General features: G+C 44.7%; 1 protein-coding gene across 1 annotated transcript in view; it reads right to left on the reverse strand.

The window, feature by feature from the left end:
- LOC147888579 (alanine aminotransferase 2-like) overlaps window positions 1-12,038 on the reverse strand; it is a 163,981-nt gene extending 151,943 nt beyond the window's left edge. Inside the window, exons 1-5 of the mRNA XM_087392225.1 lie at window positions 11,629-12,038; window positions 11,369-11,548; window positions 10,049-10,099; window positions 1,968-2,018; window positions 1,770-1,835 (exon numbers count right to left, since the gene is read on the reverse strand). Coding sequence (XP_087248351.1) covers window positions 1,770-1,835; window positions 1,968-2,018; window positions 10,049-10,099; window positions 11,369-11,530 — 330 coding nt within the window. The 5' untranslated portion in view covers window positions 11,531-11,548; window positions 11,629-12,038. The remainder of the gene's footprint in view (window positions 1-1,769; window positions 1,836-1,967; window positions 2,019-10,048; window positions 10,100-11,368; window positions 11,549-11,628) is intronic.
- Window positions 12,039-20,201: the final 8,163 nt, after the last annotated feature.

Raw genomic sequence — 20,201 nt, forward strand, 5'->3', positions numbered from 1 at the left:
TATCCATTGACCCAACTTCTTAGGGGAATGAGCAAGAAGGGAAGACCTAACCCACCTATATAATGGAATGATAAATTGTATACCTAGATGAATCCAAGAACATTCCCAAACTCATCCTCTACAAACACAACATAGTGCAGTTTTAATCTCATGATAGTCACTCATAAGGTTGAAAGCCATAAAGTCCATCACGCATAGCAGGGACTCCCCACTGACATCATCAGAGCCCAATAGTGGGTGTAGAACATAGTATAAAAATATGGTCTCACACATACAAATCCGCACACCCACACATACTTGAGCATCTATTTATACAAAGTCTTCGTACTAAGTTTCTATTAGCACTCCGAGGGTGGGTGTCATTGTTGGAAAGGTCACCTCCCCATCTATAAGCCCCCATATGAGGAGTGCATGGGGGGAGTGTACCTAGGGTTTGAGAGACTGACACATGAGCAGCAGCATGGCTGCCGTGTGGGCAAAAGAAAAGAGAGAGGGAAGGGGCCGCCACATGGGCAGCACCTCACAGCCAAGAGAGAAGAGGTGGCTGCCACATGGACGGCAGCAAGGCTGTCATGTGGGCAGCACTGCTCAAGACATACCTAGAAGAGCTTCAGAGGCTGCCTCAGATGGCAAGACTGTGCAGGAAGGATGGCGAGGGCAACAGCCCCTGGATCTAGGCCTGGCCAGAGGCGCCACATGGCAAAGAGGCTCTAGGCAGCAGGCTACACATGGCAGGGTATCCCGGACAGATGGCACAACATAGCGAGGACTTGTAGGCAGGTACACGGCCTGCAAACAGGGCTGATACATGGCGTGAGATGGCGGGGGGAGTCTGCAGGAGCAGTCGGCCTTGTAGAGGACTGGTAGGGCTGGTCAAGAGCTAGTCTACCAGGTCGGATCAAGGGCTGCAAGAAGGGGCTGGACCATGTATATATAGGGGGGGAATGTGCCCTAGTTTTGTGGGCCAACATGCCCTTGTTTTGAGCCCTAGAAGGGGCACATTTAATGGGCCAGAGGGGGCAGGTTGACCGACCAGCAGGTTGGCCATTTTAGGTCTGCTGGGTCGGTTGGTTGGCCAGCCCTCTGGGCCTATAAAAGGGAGGGCCTTGTGCCCTCATTCATCATTCTCTGGAGCAGCAGATTTACAGCAGACAAGGCTTCCTTGGGCCTTTTCCCAGGAGGTGAAGGAGACCTAAAGAGGGCTGCAGACTGAGCTAGTAAGTGCTGCCTAACTAGGCTGATCTACAGGCACTAAGGTAGAGAGAACCATTCTGGACAGAAAGTCTACAGACGCTCGAGGTGGAGCACGCAGGCTCAAGTCTAGAGGTAACCGCAGATAAGAGGAGGACCTTGTGGCAAGATCAGAGGACCACACCATTGGTGGGACTCTGGATCTCTCTCTTTGTATTGTGTCCATAACTTTGGACAGAAATATATTATTTAGGTGGTTTCTCTATCTGGCTGGTTCATTGTCTATTGATGAGTCTGCACATCTATTCTATGCACATTAAGTTAAGAAGTATGTGATTCCACACCCCACACCACACTGTGTGAGCTCCTGGGCAATTCTATCAGTCTTCCGCTGCGCTGTGCATACCCTCTGTTGGGTCATTTCTAACAGTCACATCATCTTTCCCAGATCTTCCACATGTGTGCAATTTATAGTTTTCAAGTACACTAATAAGTACCACATAATCCAAGCAAACAAACAATGTCAAAAGCTCAGATCACATAAATGATAAAGTCAACTCACTAAATTCAAAACATACCTCACGAAAGAAGGTAATTGGCTGCTGTTGAAGAGATTGAGGATTTCCAATGTTGCAGTAGATTAACTAACGAGAACAAAGGACATAAACAGATCACATTAGTCAAAATCAAAACATTTGGTCTAAGTCTTTAAAGCTGTGACTGTTTCCAAATGTGTATGAAATCAGACCAATACATCTTAAGAAGATACACATTACCTCATCAAATGGAAGAGATGATGGATTTGTCTGAAGGACATGTTGCAGACGCTGTACAAAAAGGCAGGATGTGAAATGATTGATAAATGGAAATCACTAATAGCATTGCAAAAAAAAGATGCAACTAATGCGGAAATTTGATCCTTAGTTACCTAAGAACATGAGCAGGAAAAACACGCAAAAGTAGAATAAGAATGGGAAAAGCCCACATCAGTATGAACCATATTCCCAAAATCAAAACAGGACATCCGCATTCAATTTGCATGATTGAGACAACAGAGCAACATTGACACATTATATACGTGAAAAAGGTCATAATTCTATCATAAATAAAGCCGAAGTAGCTGTCACAAATGGTTGTCCAAACTAGAATAGCAGAACCCATTGTCTCAAAATGAAGTTCAAAGGCTAATCTAAACCCTCATTCAGTTTGAACACACCTTGATGGAGGCAAACCTGTGGTCTGCAATAATCCTACATCATCATTATTAGTACTATCAATCTGTGACAAAGGGCTGGTATAACTATCCCATCCAATGAGCTCCAAGCTCAAGGTCATACTAAAATCATTCGGTGTCATTATAGTTATAAAGCGCCCAGACTTCCAGCTCAGTGGTTCACCCCATCGTAGTCATGGTGTCATTACTACTAGATGTTGAAATCCTCCTCTGAGAAGACTTCTCTCAGGTGCTTATCCATGTAGTTGATTTGCTTCATTTGAGCCCGATGGACAACCTTTTACACCAACATAGCATAGATCTTTCCAAATAGGTTTTCCCTTGCTTGAGGGAAACCATTAGAGACACCTTACATCAGTCACTGAAATGGAGTCTGCTTCATTGATGTCTCATAGGAACCATTGATACTCCAACAACGAAAGCAATCCTCCAATAAGCTCAAATGTTTCAAGATGCACAGTCTAAGCATGATGTAACATGACCAAAGTCTTGTTCATCATCTATGGCTGCTGACATGTCTAGAGTTGAAAGGCAAAGAAAAATGGGAAGTTGATGCCAAAAACAATGAACAAGACCAGAAAAACTAACGTATGAACTTTCCCCCTTTTTGGCAAGCCATGCAACCTGAAAACACTTTAGAAGATCTAAATCATGACTTGGGTAAAATCCAAAAAGAAGTTCTATTTTTTTGCAGCTTTTTTGGCTAGCCTCTGGTCCTTGGTCTGCCCTTGTACTCTCTACCCTCTCCTGTCATAGCCATTGCTTGCTTTGCCTTGTCTCATCATTATCCTTGCCTTCCATTGCTTTGTCTTGTTTGTCCATCAACCCATTCATCAACGTTCACTTGTCCTTATAATCTGTCTACTATGTCACGAGCACTGCCCCTCCAAGGGACACATGGCTAGGCTGCCATGTAACAGTCAACAACGTTGTGCTGCCATGTGGTAAGCCATCACTCTGGTTAGATGCACACCAGCTAGATGGTCAGTCCCAAGTCAGACCTAGCTGAGGGGAACAAGGGCATTTGAGACTGGGATTACAAATGGTTGGCCTCGACGTCAGCCCTGTTTGTTGCGGCTCTCTGCTGCATTGCTGTCCTGCCCTGCAATCAGCCCGGTGGCTTTTAGTTGAGGAAAATTCTTTGACATTCGTAGGTACACTAGTGTTTCCTCCACCTTGGTTCTTGAGGCACCAATACACAACAGCCGCCTGCCACCTGGCAAGCTGGAGCCGCTTGCAGGGTCCACGGAAAAGTTAGCAGGCCCGCATACACAGTCCGTCAATAACAAGGAAGGTTTGCCCTAAACCATGTAACGAGCCCCTTCCCTCCTCATTCCATCATCAGCCTAAAGGAGTTCCAGCCTCAGCAGCAGCCCTTAGCGTACATTACCCTACAGGAGGACCAGCAGACCTTGAGCGTGAGTTAGGGGGAAAGAAAGAAAGATAGAAAGTTTATTAACGTCTACGAAAGACCAAAGGGTCTATGAGACTGGAAAAAAACAAGATACAATGAAAGCTAAGGGATAGGGCTAGTAAACGGGCACCAATACCCAAGGCTGATGTCTGTGATAATAAATACATAGCGTCGTCACTGTGAGAGAGAAAACCCCAAATAGGGGAACAATAAGGGAAGCCCTTGGTCATCTATCAATCGGTCAGGTATCCATCAGCGTGACTAGACCAATGCATGTTGTTTGTGGGACCAACTCCATCGGACGATTGAGGAAAGGCAAGAAGAGCTCGCCTGACAATGGCTCTAGATCTTGTGAGAGCTGGCATCAAGGAAGAATATAGTTGATCTGTCCTTGATGATGCTTAGCCTGTCCAAGTCCCTCCCTCCTCTGTAATCTCCATGAAGTAGACCGATGAGTGCTACCATCAGTCCACTGGTCTGTCTCCGCACGTCAAAAAGAGTGAAGGATTAAGTCTCTCCTCTTCTAACGGACTTGATGGTGGTGATGCTCTCATTCGATCTCTGCCTCACTCAACAGTAGGCTTGGTCTCGATTCTGAGTTGACGGCATAAGGCCTTACACTCATCATCGTACCAGCTTTTGCATGGGACCGATCCAAATGGATCTGGATTGCATCGCTCCACAATGATCATCCCCATGAGAGATGATCAGTATAAAAATTGTGACCTTGTCCAATCCATGTATGCCTCTTACGTCTTTGGCCTCATCCCCATAGGCAGACTCCCATGTGTACCCACAGACTAGTGGTAGCAGACGCTCCAAGGTCTGATGAGTCTCTGTGTAGAAGACAATGTCTCATCTTGTGTATGACTACGAGTCCCTGGCTCTAACCATAAGGTTCCATTATGGTTCCAAATGGTACAGGTAAGGGTCCTGGTCCTCCAAGTCTCATTGAGCTTGTATCCCTATGTGAGTGTGTCAACAGGCCCTTTCCTAAGGCTGATCAAGAGCTAACCCCTCATGTACCACAACCCACTTCCCCTCCTCACATGCAATGCAGTTTGCCTCTCCATATCCAATCCATCTTCAAGTAGGCACAGCCATTCAAACCTTGTATCTCAGCCTACTTGGCAACAGTTGTATCTCAGCCACACTAATAACAATAAAATACAATCTACAAAGGGCAAGGGGGGGAGGCAATTGCAACCCAATCAAGCATTGTCTCATACACTCATAATTGAAAGCACAGGTGTTATGTGTCTTTCATTTCCAATTACACTTCCCCTTTTCATAGAAATAACAAGCTAGAGAAAGAAAGAAATACGTGTCTCCTGAGAGCTGCAAAAATACCTTGTATCTGTGCCTGTTGGGTCATCTCTCACTATGGCGAGAGACGAGTCTCCATGATCTCTGTACCGAGTGGGTCTGATCGAGAGTGACACTTTTGCTCGGGCAACCCCTCCGAGTAGAGCTTGTAAGAAGTGCAACGGAAATGAAAACTCCTAGTCCCCCCCCTAAAAGTTTGTCACTTATAGAGCTTGAGTAGGTACAACCATAAAATCATGGACCAAGGGATCAGGAGCATCCTAGCTGTATTGAAAGAGAAGGGGGGGGGAGACGGTCTATCTGAATACCCTGGCTGTCAGACCATCTAGATATGCATGCATACCAGGCCATGCTAACCCATTCTCGGCTAGTCATCTATATGACTCTAGTGCCAACCTTAGTAGTCTCCACCCAGATAGGGCCCAAACCTTGTGAAGATTGGAAGATGGCATCAATCTGGAGTGGTGTCATGGCGCTCTGCCTGTACGATCTGGTGGGGAACTGAGAGCACATCTAGGCTGCACTGGAAGAAGCAAAAGAGGACTATGAACGCAAGCCTTGAGAAAATAAAGGAAGAACGGGATCAAGGTGTACTCCTATTTTGATCAGGCCACAAGTATCAGAGACATTCAATCGAGAGCCCACCAAGACTTCATTTCGTGGGAAGCTCAACTTCCAAAGGTATGACAGCAAGATTGACCCTTTCTAAGCATTTCGAAGCTATTTCTTAGTGGTTCCCACAAAAGACAACAAAATGTGTGTTCCAATTTCTATGCAACTTTCAAGTGAACTATAATTTGATGGCACAAGTAGCAAGCAAATCAGATGTAGATTGAGAATAGCTAGTTATATGTTGATGGAGTTCTTGAAGGCTATTAGGACACAGCTTCTTCCACATGAACTATTTGGAGACCTAGTTCTTCAAGCTGTCCCACAGCCCCTGCAAATTGCTCAACCATTGCGCCCACCAATTCACATAGGTAGCCATTCAATTACAAACAAGGTGAATGATATATCTATCATTCATCAGGCCTGCCCCTGCCTGAAGTGAAATGCACAGAGTGAGCATTAAATTGGAGGCCCCAAATTCAAGAAGGGATGACGAAAGTGAAAAGCAAGAAGGAGAGTGTGGAGAGAGGAGTAAATGTGAATGGCCCAAAAGTCATCAAGGGACCCCAAATCAGCAATTCTCTTTGCCAAGGTTTGAAGCAACCAATGGGAATTTCGAACAACCCCAAAAACTAAAAAAAAGGATTTTTCCCTTTGAAGACCAAATCATCACTAAGGGCTTCCCAATAGGGCAGGCCAAAAAGAAATGTTTTGATGAAGTTTGAAGGAGAAGAGTAAAATCATGTGTTTGTGGGGTGCTCTAAACATGGAATTTGGAAAGGCCTTTAAAAAAAACCAAATACGTGGCCAAAATGAATTAAACAAAGATGTATTTTTGCTTCTACTGAGAGTTGCCTTCACTTAGGCCTCCTCATGGCAGGCCAAAAAGGAAAAAGAAGAGACCATGAAATTTTCCATGGCCTCCGATCGGACATTCAATGATACTTTGGCAGTTTTCATCCAAATAATAGGACACCGCTTACAAGATCGATCACAACTTTGAGCTCATTAACAAGGGCCAAAGACCCAAGGTAGTCCTCAGCAAGAAGTACCAAGATTCCACTTTTTTATAGCTCCAACAATGAAAAGAAGCTGAGAATGAGTAGCAAAACAGTAAGAAGAACTGAAAAACGAAGGTTATCAATAGCTGCGAAGGTTTCTTGTACGCCAAGGCACTTTCCAGGTACAATAAAGAAACTATTGCTATTACTATCATGTGCATGGCCACAAGAAACAAGATTGCTCGCACGTCAAGAAGCTCAACGAGGACATGGCCACACCAATCGGGCCAATCACATCTTCAACTCTAGCAAAGACGACTTCCGGTTGAGGATCAGCGGACAAGAGAGCCTCAAAATTTAATATGCACCTACGTGTAGCATACATAGTCTAAATCTTGTGTTGAACGATTGGGACAAGCGTGTGGCATGGATCAAGTAAGTCGTACATGAAGTGCATAAAATCCTGAAATTTATACATTTGAAACAACATCTAGATGCCATCAATCTATCCAGGGCAAGAGAATAAAAGAAGGCCAATCAATTGTTGGAGTCAGGGAGAGAAGAACAGCAAAAATGTGGAGTTGTATTAAGATGCAAGAGTTGTGATACATTGAAAATGCCAAAAAGAGGAATATATCGTCGACAAAAGAAACTAATCCTAGGGGGAGGAGCCTCCTTAACAAGAGGGAAAAAAGGCCCCAAGGGGTCTTCACACCACATTACAAATAATCTAGATCAGCAACATTGTCCTGCATAGAGCAGTAGGTCAATTGTGAGCTCCCCTGCATGAAGAGCCTCTCTTAGCATAGTGACAGTGAATCTCAATGTGCTTGGTAGGGGCATGAAAAATTAGATTCCTGGCCATAGCCATAGCACTATCAGTGAGAATGGTTGTAGGGTCTAATGATACTCATGAAGATCTCCGAGTAACATCCTCAGGCATACACAATCTACCATTGCAGTGAAGGCTGTCCTATTCTCAGCCTCATAGGTACAAAGCAACAATGGGTTGTCTCTTGCTTCACCAAGATATGCATGACTTGCCAAGGAAAAGCAATCCCCATTGGTAGACTATCGGATATGATAATCAATGCTGAGTCTGAATCACTGAAAGCACATAACCACAAGCTGTCCACCCTTGGATAAAACAGTCCAAGATTCTATGTAACCTATAGATAAAGGAAAATACACTTCACTGCTTGCCAATGCTTAGAACTGGGACAGTGCCACCTTCACTTTCAAGACTAGTCACGCATGATATTTTCTTCTTCCATCCTCATGGTGAACAACTGATCTGGAGGTTGAGGATTCTTGTTGTATTGTTCGTTTCATATAGGTCCTTCAAGATGTCCTACGCTTTCTTCAAAGTACATACCAACGAAATGTGTAGAATCACTCCATCTGCTCTCGTCCCGATGATCATTGGTAATACTTCGGCATCCTTTTCTTCCCATTCTTCTACCTCGTCTACAGCAGCTAGTTTTCAGTTCCCCTTCCATAAGTGTAACTATCCCCATCCAGCTTGCCTGGATCTTCAAAGTTTGGGATCAGTGCATGTGTAGCCATAGAATTTTCTCGAATAGACTCAACACAGATGCAACTGATACAAATACTGTCAATCCCTTACTAAGGCATACAGGTTGGAATCTTGGTTACCTTCCTTCTCGCAAAGGTACCTGTGCTTCAACGTAGGAGATGACATCAATTTCCACAAGCCTGAACTCAGATCTCCTTCCAAATGTTATCTCCAAGCTCCACGCACTTGTGAATCTTCCTCAAGGCTCTGCTACCATCTTAGAAAACAGAGACAGAGGTTGCTTGCTGTAGCCAACACCCATGCAGTGGAAGACTGTATCGAAATGTAGCCCAAGGATCACACAATGCTAAAATCAAATCTCACTCTTTGTGCACTCTAATGTGGATAGAGACACAAATTTTGAACAATGCACAATAGAGTACAATAGCAAAACTTGTACTATAGATTGCTCCAAAGATGAACAAAACCTGATACAAAAGCATGCTCAGTGTGCGTCTTGCAGCTAAGGTACTGCCTAGATGTGGACCCCTGGCACCTTCAGAGCTGTTCTACCTCCTGGCAATTCCAATCATCTGTCAGCTGAATGCTCCAATAGAGCTTCAGTAGGCCGCTTAGATGCTGCTCAAGCAGACCTCCTTGCTCCTCCGCAAAGCAGGCAATGGTGAGGCACTGCACACCTTCTCCTTGGCCTCCCTGCTGCTGTGGATGCAGCCCAAGTATGAGGCATAAGGTGACCTGATCATGAACTCTCTGCTGCTGTGGATGCAGCCCAAGTATGAGGCATAAGGTCTGACCTTCCTGCTGCTCTGGATGCAGCACATACACAAGGCACATGCATGGCCATGTGGCAGGTGTCTAGTGGCCCTCCTCCACTGTATTGCCACCTGGCAGTCCGTACTGTACTCCTGCTCTGGCCACCTGCCTCTATAGGCCTGACCATTGCTGTAGACTGCCGCCTGGCAGAGACCCACATACATGCTGCTCCCAACCATTCCTAGGCTTCTGAATGGCCCAGTACATTCCGTCTTGCAGCTGTACAGATTCCGCAGAGCTTTGCTGCCCTCTGCAGGACCTGCTGCAGCAGCTCCGCTTACTGCCTACATGGCAGGCTCTCTTGTCCCAGACATGCTACTGGTCTACCTCCCCCATGTCCTTGCTCACAGGTGACCCATATACTCCCAACAAAAGGGCTGGGTTGGACAGAAACAAAGAGGTCTCAAGAGTAAGAGCAAAGAGGAAGTGAATTTAGTTACAATTCTCAAGTCATAGAATTATATAAGAGTCCCTTTTACCCCATGCGAATGAAACAGAATGCAACACGATGCCTTGCATCTTTAAAGCCCTTTTGCACCAATAACCAGTAAAAACACTTAGCCACAATATCACAACACCTCTGTTGGACAGTTATATACATCTTTGACTTGCTGAAAAAGAACTGCTGAGATTTGGACACATTTCTAGGAAGTGGATAGACAAAAGGGTCAGTAAGACTAAGCCATGCAAGCTGCTTCAATATTCAGTCCTGCTGAAGCTTGCATACTGCAAAGTGCACATATTTTTTTGTGTACGGTATCCATGCACGTAAAAGATTAAATTCTAACTGTAGACAATCTAATTTTCATGTCTCCCACCCTCCCATGTTAAGCAGTTGATTCAATATAAACATTTTAGAAGCTTTTAAATAACCAAAACATAAGAACATGGCATGAAATGGTCAGGGGGGTTAAAAGGAGCACCTCTGCATGTGCAACAATCTCTCCACGAACAGCATATTCACATGCAAGAACCTGTAAGCAAAAAGGCAACATCAACTGAGGAGTCAAGCAAGTTGAGATTAAGATTGAAGCATTCTCTGTTCATGTATGCCATCTTGTCTCAAGAAAAACAATGCAGTACGAAAAAAATGCAAAGATAAAATGAAATAACTACGTTGATGCCCATCTGCTCACTTATTAAGCTTGGCATAACTAAAACAACTTTTTTCAAGACTTTCCAAGCTTAATAATCTTTAACCTATTAACCACGGACACGAGGGGGGGGGAAAAAAAGAGAGGACACGTGGCAGCTTGGTGACCTGCCACGTGTCACAAAGAAGGAGCTCTTGGATGGAGGCTTGGAGAGGGGAGGAGGTGGAAAGACAAGAAGCAGGCTTTGAGTGGGGAGGAGGTGGAAAGACGAGGCAGCTTTAGGGGAAAGGAGGAGACAAGAAGCAGGCTTTGAGTGGGGAGGAGGTGGAAAGACGAGGCAGCTTTAGGAGAAAGGAGGAGACAGATGGTCAATGGAATGGAGGAGATGGAAGTTCAACTTTGGGAGGAAGGAGGAGATGGAAGGTTAATGGAATGAAAGGAGGAGATGGAAGGTCTCAAAGCCGTTAAAACAAATTTCAAAAGCCAATCCAAGTATGCAAGGTGAATTGATTAGCAATTAAGAATCGATCATTCTGCTGGATGGCTGAGGAAAGATCCACCTTCAGATGGGGAGTGGTTGAGGATGATCATGCATCTTTGCCCATGCAAAGCACGGGTTCAGTACTCGTAAGTCTTAATGCCTTCCAAATCAGCTGTCATGCAGGTGCTATCATCTAACCTTGAGCTATCCCACAACAACAATGCAAAATCTAGCAGAGGCGTCCTACACACTTTGTACGTAATTAGTATGTTGACAACAAAGCTGCTTGTGAAGTGTTGGCATCAACTATAGAAACTGAAACATTTGCAGCATATAATCCATTGAAATCTGATTCCAGACCGTTTTTGTGCTTTAGATATAATGCATTGTTTAATTTAATAGAACGGTAAAATAGTAATGGCCGTGAGACGCTGAAGGCGTAAGTAAAACTAGTGTGCAACCGATGATGAATTTATTGCATTGGTTAGGTGATGGATCGTTTCATTGTGACCCCAAAAGTCGTTAAAAGACCGTTCCATCCCAGGAATGAATGATTGATTGCAAGAGAATAGGTATCCGTTTGAGAAAATCCTTTCCGATAATTCCGTTTTTTGTCCTTCCAATTAATGCAACATAGTAGTCAAGAAGACCAGGACGAAGAAAGGGACCTTTGGACTGATCGTGTCCATGGTGATAGGAGGAGACCACGGACTGGACGAGAGCGGCCTGACAAGTTCTTTTAGACCGTGTCGAGCTTGCGGTGCCATCGCAGGAGCTATAGCCGTTGCCTTGGTGATAGCACGTTTGAGAGTGTAAACTGATCGTCTCATTGGGTCTCAACTTTCTCCCTGCAAAGATATATAGGAAGACCGTGGGCAGCGTCGTCTCTCTCTCTCTCTCTCTCTCAAGTGCACAGTGCAGCTCTTACTGTTAACCCAGCCTCGACGTTAGCTCTTCTTCTGAAAGATCGATGCAGCTTGTCGGCTGTGCGCTCTCTCTCTCTCTCTCTCTCTCTCTCTCTCTCTCTCTGCCTTTCAGCTAAACGGATCCACCTTTCTTCCTTCCTCCCTAGCTTACTCTGTTGCGCTCTCTCTTTCTGTCTCGGCCTTTCGGCTAAAGGGATCTCTCGCTCGCTCTCACTCTCTCTCTCTCTCTCTCAATGCCAAGTGTTCTACACGGTGGACCCGTCAGCCAACCAGCTGCAATGCCTTCATACTCGACTTTCAGTGACGGAGTGGGTGACTCGATCCGTGATGGGCACCCACGATGCTAGTCATTTCGCATCTTACGGCGCTTTGACTTGCATTGAACCTAGTAGCGAAGAAGGCAACAAAAGTTTCTAGTGAGCTGAAAAAGCTTGTTCTCTCTTTTGTCTCGTTGATAGTGTTGTTGCTGCTTCTCACCATCTTCCTTCATGAATACATTAGCATCGCTCCATGTTCTTTTACCTTTTACGCAACACAGATTCCACTTGCATTAATTTAAGAAAAAAATTGCAGCATTAAGCTCTGTTTTTTGTTTTCCCAAATTTTTAAATAATAGATTTTTGGCATGCCCCATGGGAAGGTCTAATTGGAGGTTCCACTTTGAGGTGCTAAAAATGTTGATTTTTCAAATGTCTAATTGGAGGTTCCACTTTGAGATGCTGATTTTTCAAATTTCTCATTTGGATATTTATGATTGGGCTAAGTTTGCAATTTCTACTCTCTCTCTCTCTCTCTCAGCTTTCAATTCGCCCCTTTTCGCACATCATCTCATGCAGGCCACATGAATGAAATTCATCTTGTAGAATTATATGTGCATATTCATTGTTTTATTGCAAAATTGTAACTTTGAGCAACATGACTTTATGCTTATTTTTGCCACGCTCAAAGATATTAGCACCGACTCAAAATCTACAAGGTAGTTTGACTCCATGGCAATGGTTCGATGCCCAATTTAATAGTTTGGTTTGGTGGTAATGACCCTAGCTTCTCTCTCATACGCATTGTGTTGGTGGGTTTGTTTTGCTTGCATTGCTTTAGGGTGGTAGGGTGCACAGGCTCAGATTGTGGTTATCTCTCCCACGTGTCTCATGTGCGTACAAATACGAGGTTTCTACGTATAGTACTTTTTCATCTAAGGGTATGCCTGACGCATCAAGCAGCGAGCCTAGTGCATGCCAGACATGTCTTAGGAGCTAGTAGTGCCTCTCTCACTCTAAGCCATGGAGTGAGGACTAAGTGTCCTCACAGGGATAGACCAGTTAGTTCATCCTCAAAGGTAGGTATGGAGCGTGGAGTGATGATAGAGGGCATTAATGGCGGGTGAGCAGTTCTTGCACTTAGCGAGGGGGAGGCAATCAACGAGAAAGAAAGTAGCATGGAAAACCCATCCTCTTGCATCCACGTGGTTGATGGTCGCTTGAGTGGAGGGTTCTTTACCATCTCTAACAAGGAAGCCAAACAGATTTTACATGTTGACATTGCTCGTCAAGCCCAAGAGTTGAGCGAATGGGGTGACACGAATCAAGTTTCAAGCACCCCTACTAATGCAAGGTCCCCATGGACAAAATTCTGCCTGAGTTCAGTAGGTTGGTTCAAGGGTGATTCTGGTCGTCGCATCATTCCTCTAAAGAGCTATGGAAATTTCTAGAGTAGGAGTACGAATTTGTCCTCAAATGGCTATGAAGTCCTTTGCTGTGTTTTCAAAGCTCTATCTAATGGCATTGTTGGGAAGTCCTTTGTTTAGCAGTGTTGGTTATTCCTTGGACTCCTTCTTTTAGTGTGGATGAGTTCTTATATAATGAATAGCCAGTGTTGGTTGACTTTTCTAATTTGCCTCTCTAGTTGGGGGGTGCCCTTAAGGAAGTTTCTCCTCATCCCTCCCTTGACATGAACCCCGTTTTGTGCAAAGAAGGCTTGGATTTGTTGTGCTTAAGAGATTACCAAGCAAATGGATATCAAAGATGGCCAAGGGTTTAGTGCATATTCAATAAGTTCGATTAGGGGTCTTTTCAGAGACTTGTTTTATATGCAAGAAGCGTGGTCATTTCATGCATAGCTACACCTCAAAAGTGTAGAAGGATGTTCATGGTGCACGAAAGTACTTGCATGTGGCTATTTGTGTGGGGGGATTGCAGTATGACAGAGAGTTTAGAGGATAGTTCGGATAATAGAAGGGGTGTCTCTAATTCTAAGGCCAATTGCTTTGTCTGGGTTGGAATTTAGTTGATTGTGCTACATGGGTCCAAGGGGAGTTGAGCGGGTTTTCTTGGATGAATAGGAGAAAGGGTCACGAGTTCTATGCAAGGTGAATCAACCACTTCTATGCACATAGAGAGGGATGGTGGATGTGTCCCCCCCTTGGAATATTTTCTCTATTGGATTGTCTGACCATATTTCTATGGTCTAATGGTTCTCACTCCCAATGTTAGTCAAAAGATCATTCTTTGCCTAGGGCCTTTGCCTGCATCCTTGTGATGACCTTCAAGGGCACTGCTGCTACTTGACCTTGTTCAATGCTTAGTAAATTAATGCTAGTGCTCTTGAGCGGAAGGGTTAGAGTTGTTGGCCTCCTCAAGGGACAATCCTTGAATAAATGCTCCACTCCGCATCTAGAGCACAAGAGTGTGGGACTTGTTGTGGGCGAGACCACAAGGGTAAGATCCATGTATGGATAGTTCTTTAAAAGCGCGGCCCTTGGCAGTTAAAGCATGATACAGGGGGGTTCGTTGCGACCTTATATGGGAATTCGCTTGCCTTGCGTGGACCTTGACATGCATAGCATTGGATCGGGGGCCTTCGTGCCAAGAAATTCATGTCTCTTGCCCTTGAGGCCACGAGCATTGTCTGATATTCTGGGACATGCTAATCCTCATGTAAAAGATAGTGACTTATGATGCCACTTCCCTCCTCGTAAGTATGATAGTCAAGATGTCCATGATCATGCTCAAGCTCTTCCCAATCATTAGGTAGTTCTTCCATCAATACTTGGTTGACTGGAGTTATACGAGGTGGGGGCGGTTGCAAACCTAGTATGGGTCGTGGTAATGGAGCATGTTGTGCCCTATATTGCCCTGAATTGGCTAGACGGGCTCCTTGCCCATTCATCGGGTTGGGTGGGGCCCTCAGGTTGGGGCCTCGGTTGGTAGATCGGTGGGGGAAAGGACCTTTGAAAGTCAACACTAAGAGGTGTCGAACTTTCCCAATCTATAGCAATGTGCACAAGGTCATGCAGCTTCGGGTCCACCAATTTGATGAGGAAGCATGGCAACACTCGCTCGTCACTCATTCTCGCAACAGGAATTGACGTGTTTGATCCTAGTGATGTAGTCTCAAAGGGATTCAATCATTCTGTTTCACCTTATACAACCGATTAATCGGGCTCCACTTGTGACCATTGGGGGCGAACCCTACAATGAAGGCCCAGTTGCCTTTCTCCTCAGGGCTAAGGGACTTACACCATTGGCCAGCCTTGCCATCCAGGCTAAGGCCGAATGCGTCAACCATTTCTAGATCTCCGAGAGCACTAAATGCTTCACATATTTGCTCAAATCGCTCCACGTGGGAGATTGGATCTCCTTCCCCATGGAATTTAGTTATCAGCTTCTTAGAGATGTCTATGGATCGACTCCTAGAGGGATTGGTGTTCCCTGTTAGAAATACGGGTACAATCGAGGGTGGAGCGGCCCCCCTTCCTAGTGCATCCACCAAGATGTGCATCGCCTCATCCGATAGCACTATTTGGGAAGCTTGAGAAGGCAACATTGTTATGGACCTAATAGGACATAAAGGCGGCCTCAGGCCTTGCCCTAGTAGCGGGGTCCATTGGTTCGCTTGTGCTGATGTTGGGGCTGTAAGGCCTACTCCCCTGACCATCAGGGTTGTAACTATGGGAGTAAACTATCAGACTCCTTGAGGGAGCAGGTTACCAAGCATCTACATGGATGCTCCTTGCATCGGTCTGTAGGTGGAACTTGCAAGGGTGGCTTGTGGCCTAATGGGGAATGTTGGGGGCACCTAGAAGGTCGAAGGTTCATAAGGGTTTCCCCCTTGGAAGTCTTGTGAGTTTCCAAGGCAAGGGTTTTGTATTGCAAAGTCCCTCATCCACGAGTCTTCGTCTTCCATGTGCTCTGGGTCAGGGTGCCCAGTGAAGACTATGAGTCATGGGTCCACAAAAATGGCCTCAATCCCTACCTGTGGCTCAAGGGCTGGTTGTCGTCATTGGGCCCTTTCCGTGGGCATACTAGAGCAAAAGGGTTAGCCATTTCTACTGAATCCATTCAGCCTAAGCGTCCCAACATGTTGGATATAGTCCCCCTTATTATGGAGGCTACAAAAGGAGGAGGAGAATGAGGTAGAGCTATGCTGGTGTAGGGGGTTTCGAAGGCCCTTGGGCCAGTAGCTTCTTGAATTTCCTCATTCAAGCTCTTGGTCTCATTTGAACTAGAGGGATCACTATGTTGGGGTCCTAACACTGAGTGAGAGATGAGAATTGAACTCCCTGTTGGAGCTGAACCAAAACTGGGGCGAAAGGTGGGTTGCATGTAGTTCAAAATGATGTCCTCGGGCTCAAGCTCCTTGGACAAAATGCTCTCGGATCTCAAGTGCATGTATGAGATCCTTGCAAAGGTACACCCTACTTCAAATTCAGTTCTGTATTTTTATCAAAGAATTTGTTCCCAAAGCTATCCCTCTGGTCAGAGGGCTAGCTGTATGCCGCCAGGTCGAGTGGGTTAGTAATGGTCGGTGGGATAGTAGATGACACATGTCGGTGGGTTGGGTTAGGATTGGTATGTCATTGGGTTGACGGATTAACGTTAAAAAAATGGGCGGTGGGATAACTCAAGTCGACAGGATGGAAATACGACAACGGTCATAGGGTTAACCACCAGCGGGGTAGCTTGCCTAGGAGGGATACCAGAATGGCACCGGTCGAGGGGATCCTAGTTTAAGGTGTCAGATCAACGCCTGTCAAGGTGGCGGGATAGCAAACCCTTACACATCATCATTAAGGCAGTGGGTTAGGTGACTATAGGTCGGCAAGATAGCGAGCTAAGGTGACGGGTCGTTAGGATAGGAATTGTCTAGGAACACGTCATGTCGCCGACTCTCTTCTGATGATTCTTGGTGGTTCAAGTTTTGTTCCAAGTTTGTGTGCATAGGGGCATTGTTAAGGACCTAAACTACCTATCACAAACAAAAACATCACAAAACAATAACTTTTGGCACACAAACGAGTGGTTTCTACAAGTTGGACTATCAAGCACCCAAAACCACTTCAAAATTCTCCTTCGATCTTTATTTCCAAGTGTTTTTGGTTGGATTTGACACTACAAATAGCTTAGCAATCATTCTAGCTACCTTCTTATATAAACAAACAATAAAAAACAAGCTCAAATGCATGAAAATGGCTTTATGGATAGAAAGTTGAAAAGTAAGCTTTTCTACTTTAAAATCACTCTTTCCCACTTCAAATCCACTCCTAATCTCAACTAACAGAGTCCAAGGAGATGTGCAATGGGTTGTTTACGGGAGAAAGACAAACAAATGCAAAAGCATACCTCTTATCTCCCTGGCAGCAGCAGCGATGCCAAAGATGTGTTTTTTGGCAGAGACACGTGTTGTGGGGATGCTGGAAGCATGCCGATGGAGCTTCTCACTCCTGTGCTACTCCTTGTGGGAGCATTGCATAGTAAATCCTTTACTCTTGTCACTTGAGTGCCTATTGGATCATTGCAATGGGGTTTCCACTGAGAAGAAGGGGGTGAGAAAGAGAGAGGGGAGGGGCAGGGAAGAAGGGATCGTGGCAAACACCAAAGGCAAACAAGGAGAGCAAGCAAACCTCAATCTCAACACATGAGCAAGAAGAGAGCTTGTATTTCTCAAAGGTTGCATACAACAATGAAGACAAAAGTCAACCACTTGGCCTTTTATACATGATGTCACCTTTCGAAGGGAGGGTCAACCCTATTCCTTGTACCACTCTCTCTCTCTTGTTACAATTACTTGGACCCATATGGCGCCAAGGCATATGCAAATTCTCTCAACCTTCTCTCTGTCTTCAAATGGCTCTTGTGTTATCCATATACCGGATCCAAATGGCTCTCGTGTTATCTTTGCCAATTAGGGAGATCCCCGTGACTACTTTGAAACTGAGTGGCTCAAAACCCGTAGGGTTTGGACTGGCCAGATACATTAGCATGCTCAATGGCTATTAACCAAAGCAAGCAAACACAGCCTCCTAGAATTCTTAGCTTTATTCCATCACATCAACACTCAAATACATAAGCCCACAAACCTTGGCACTCCACTCCCAAGTGCATGTTTGAGTATGCTTTAGATCAACTTTATTCCATCACAACAATACACAAGTTCATAAGCACACGAACCTTAGCACTCCCAAGCACATTTTTGAGCAGTCTTTAGTAGCATCAATTCCTTGCGAATTCTATCAATCGAAGCATTCTTGCTTGAGGCACGATTATTGCTCCAAGCAAAAATGGTCAAATTCAAGCAATTAAAAAGTAAACTACAAACGCGAGGGGAGGCATAAGTTAGGCCAAAAGCTAGGACATAAATTTGGAATGCATGCCTTGAATTGGATACAAGATCAACATCTACAATTATGACACGTGGCTTAAGGGGGGATCACAAAAAGAAAACACAGGTCTAGGTTGCCTGTCGTAAAGAATATCATCCAACCCTGAGAAAACCTAGAAACAGACAAATAAAATCCTTAAAACTAGCCACAAGGACAATGCAACATCAAACTTAGTTGCCTATATGCAAAGGTCAACACATCATAGGAAGCAACAATTCAAATTCAAAGGCAAACAAGCCTACTCCCTTATGAGAATTTTGTTAGACCAGCTACTTATAGGCTCTAGCCACATGTAAGCAGATCCATCACTTAGAAGCATGCGCACTTCAGCATGCTTAGAACCTTAAGCATAGACAAAAGCAAACAAATCCCATCAAACTTAGTTGCCATATATGCACAGGTCAACACATCATAGGAAGCAACAATTCAAATTCAAAGGCAAACAAGCCTACTCCCTTATAAGAATTTTGCTAGACCAGCTACTAATAGGCTCTGGTCGCTAGGCTCTGGCCGCATGTAAGTAGATCCATCACTTAGAAGCATGCGCACTTCAACATGCTTAGAACTTTGAGCATAGACAAAAGCAAACAAATCCCAACAAAAGGAAATATCCTTAAATGAAAAGGCAGTATCCTTTTAAAAGTAACATAAAATAATATACTAGCATATATTAATGGGGTGGTCACCCCCGAAAAAAACATCAATATGAAATTGGGTCAAGTGTAGATTGGGCTAGCAGCCAATGGCCTACACTGTATTATAGCAGGACCAAAATGTAGGGGTGATTAAACAAGCACACGCTAACATCCAGCAAAGAACAACTTCCCAAGGGGTCTTTAGGACTTAGCACCACTCTAGCATGGACTTCACGCTTGTAAGGACACAAAGAGTATGAGTTCTTGTCTTCAATCCTCCAAAGACAAAGTAATTCCTACTTCCTCATATTACCCGAAATGTTGCAAACCTTAAGTAAGGCTAAATAAATGTCGCTGTTGAGGTTAAACCGTGGGGGTCACACATGAAGATTGTTCTCCACATAGACAAACATCAAAAAACCCATCATTAGGCTAGACTTTCATGCAACTCCTTTTAGACTCCGCGAGGCACCTTACCCTCTGACTAGGAGCCAATTTTCGAAAGAGCTTTCCCCACTTGGGATGACTTCTAGATATTCAACAATCTATCTTCTCTCCATGATGACCCCCTCTTAAGTTCCACTTAAAGTTTATGGCAAGAACAATGAACCTTGTGACACTAGTTGCTCGTAGAACACCCCTGTTACATATCCTTTATTAGCATCACCTTTCTTCCAGACACCCACCACTAGTTTCCCTCCAATAATTTAATATAACATAATTTGTCAGCCAATCTTTAGGAATACACTCTAGCATTCTAGCCAAGAGCACAAGTTCTCTATGAGAAAGACAAAAACTTAGGCGCAACTCCTCATTCGATCTCCAATCAACCACTTCCTTATTCCAAAGCTACTCTCACCTTTAAATCCCCTTCTTTTGAAGGCTTCAAGCACTAGAAAGAGCTAGCTCATCTTATGTTTTCCCACCATGCACCATAGGCCTTCACGAGATTCACGAGATGAGCCTCTAATCACCCTTTTTGCTTCAAAGAACCTCCTCAATGCTCAACAGAGTCCACATCTAGCTAATGGTCACACCCACAAGGTTTTTTTGTGAGAAATCGGCTTACCCAGACAAAAAATTCGTCCACTCTATCTCAGAAAACGTCTTTTTTGGCTCCAAAATCGCTTTTGGGCTTACCAAAACACTTCGAGACTACCAAAAATCACTTGCAAGCTTCTACAAGTTTCCAATACCACTTAGGCAACTCAAACAAGCACCCGCAGGCTTGCTCAATCCTTCCATAGAGCTGTAGCAACAGCAAACACACGGGCTCAGCTAG

The sequence above is a fragment of the Dipteris shenzhenensis genome, chromosome 21, assembly GCF_047967505.1.
Source record: "Dipteris shenzhenensis isolate YYH24624 ecotype China chromosome 21, Dip_SZ_1.0, whole genome shotgun sequence".
Lineage (NCBI taxonomy): Eukaryota > Viridiplantae > Streptophyta > Polypodiopsida > Gleicheniales > Dipteridaceae > Dipteris > Dipteris shenzhenensis.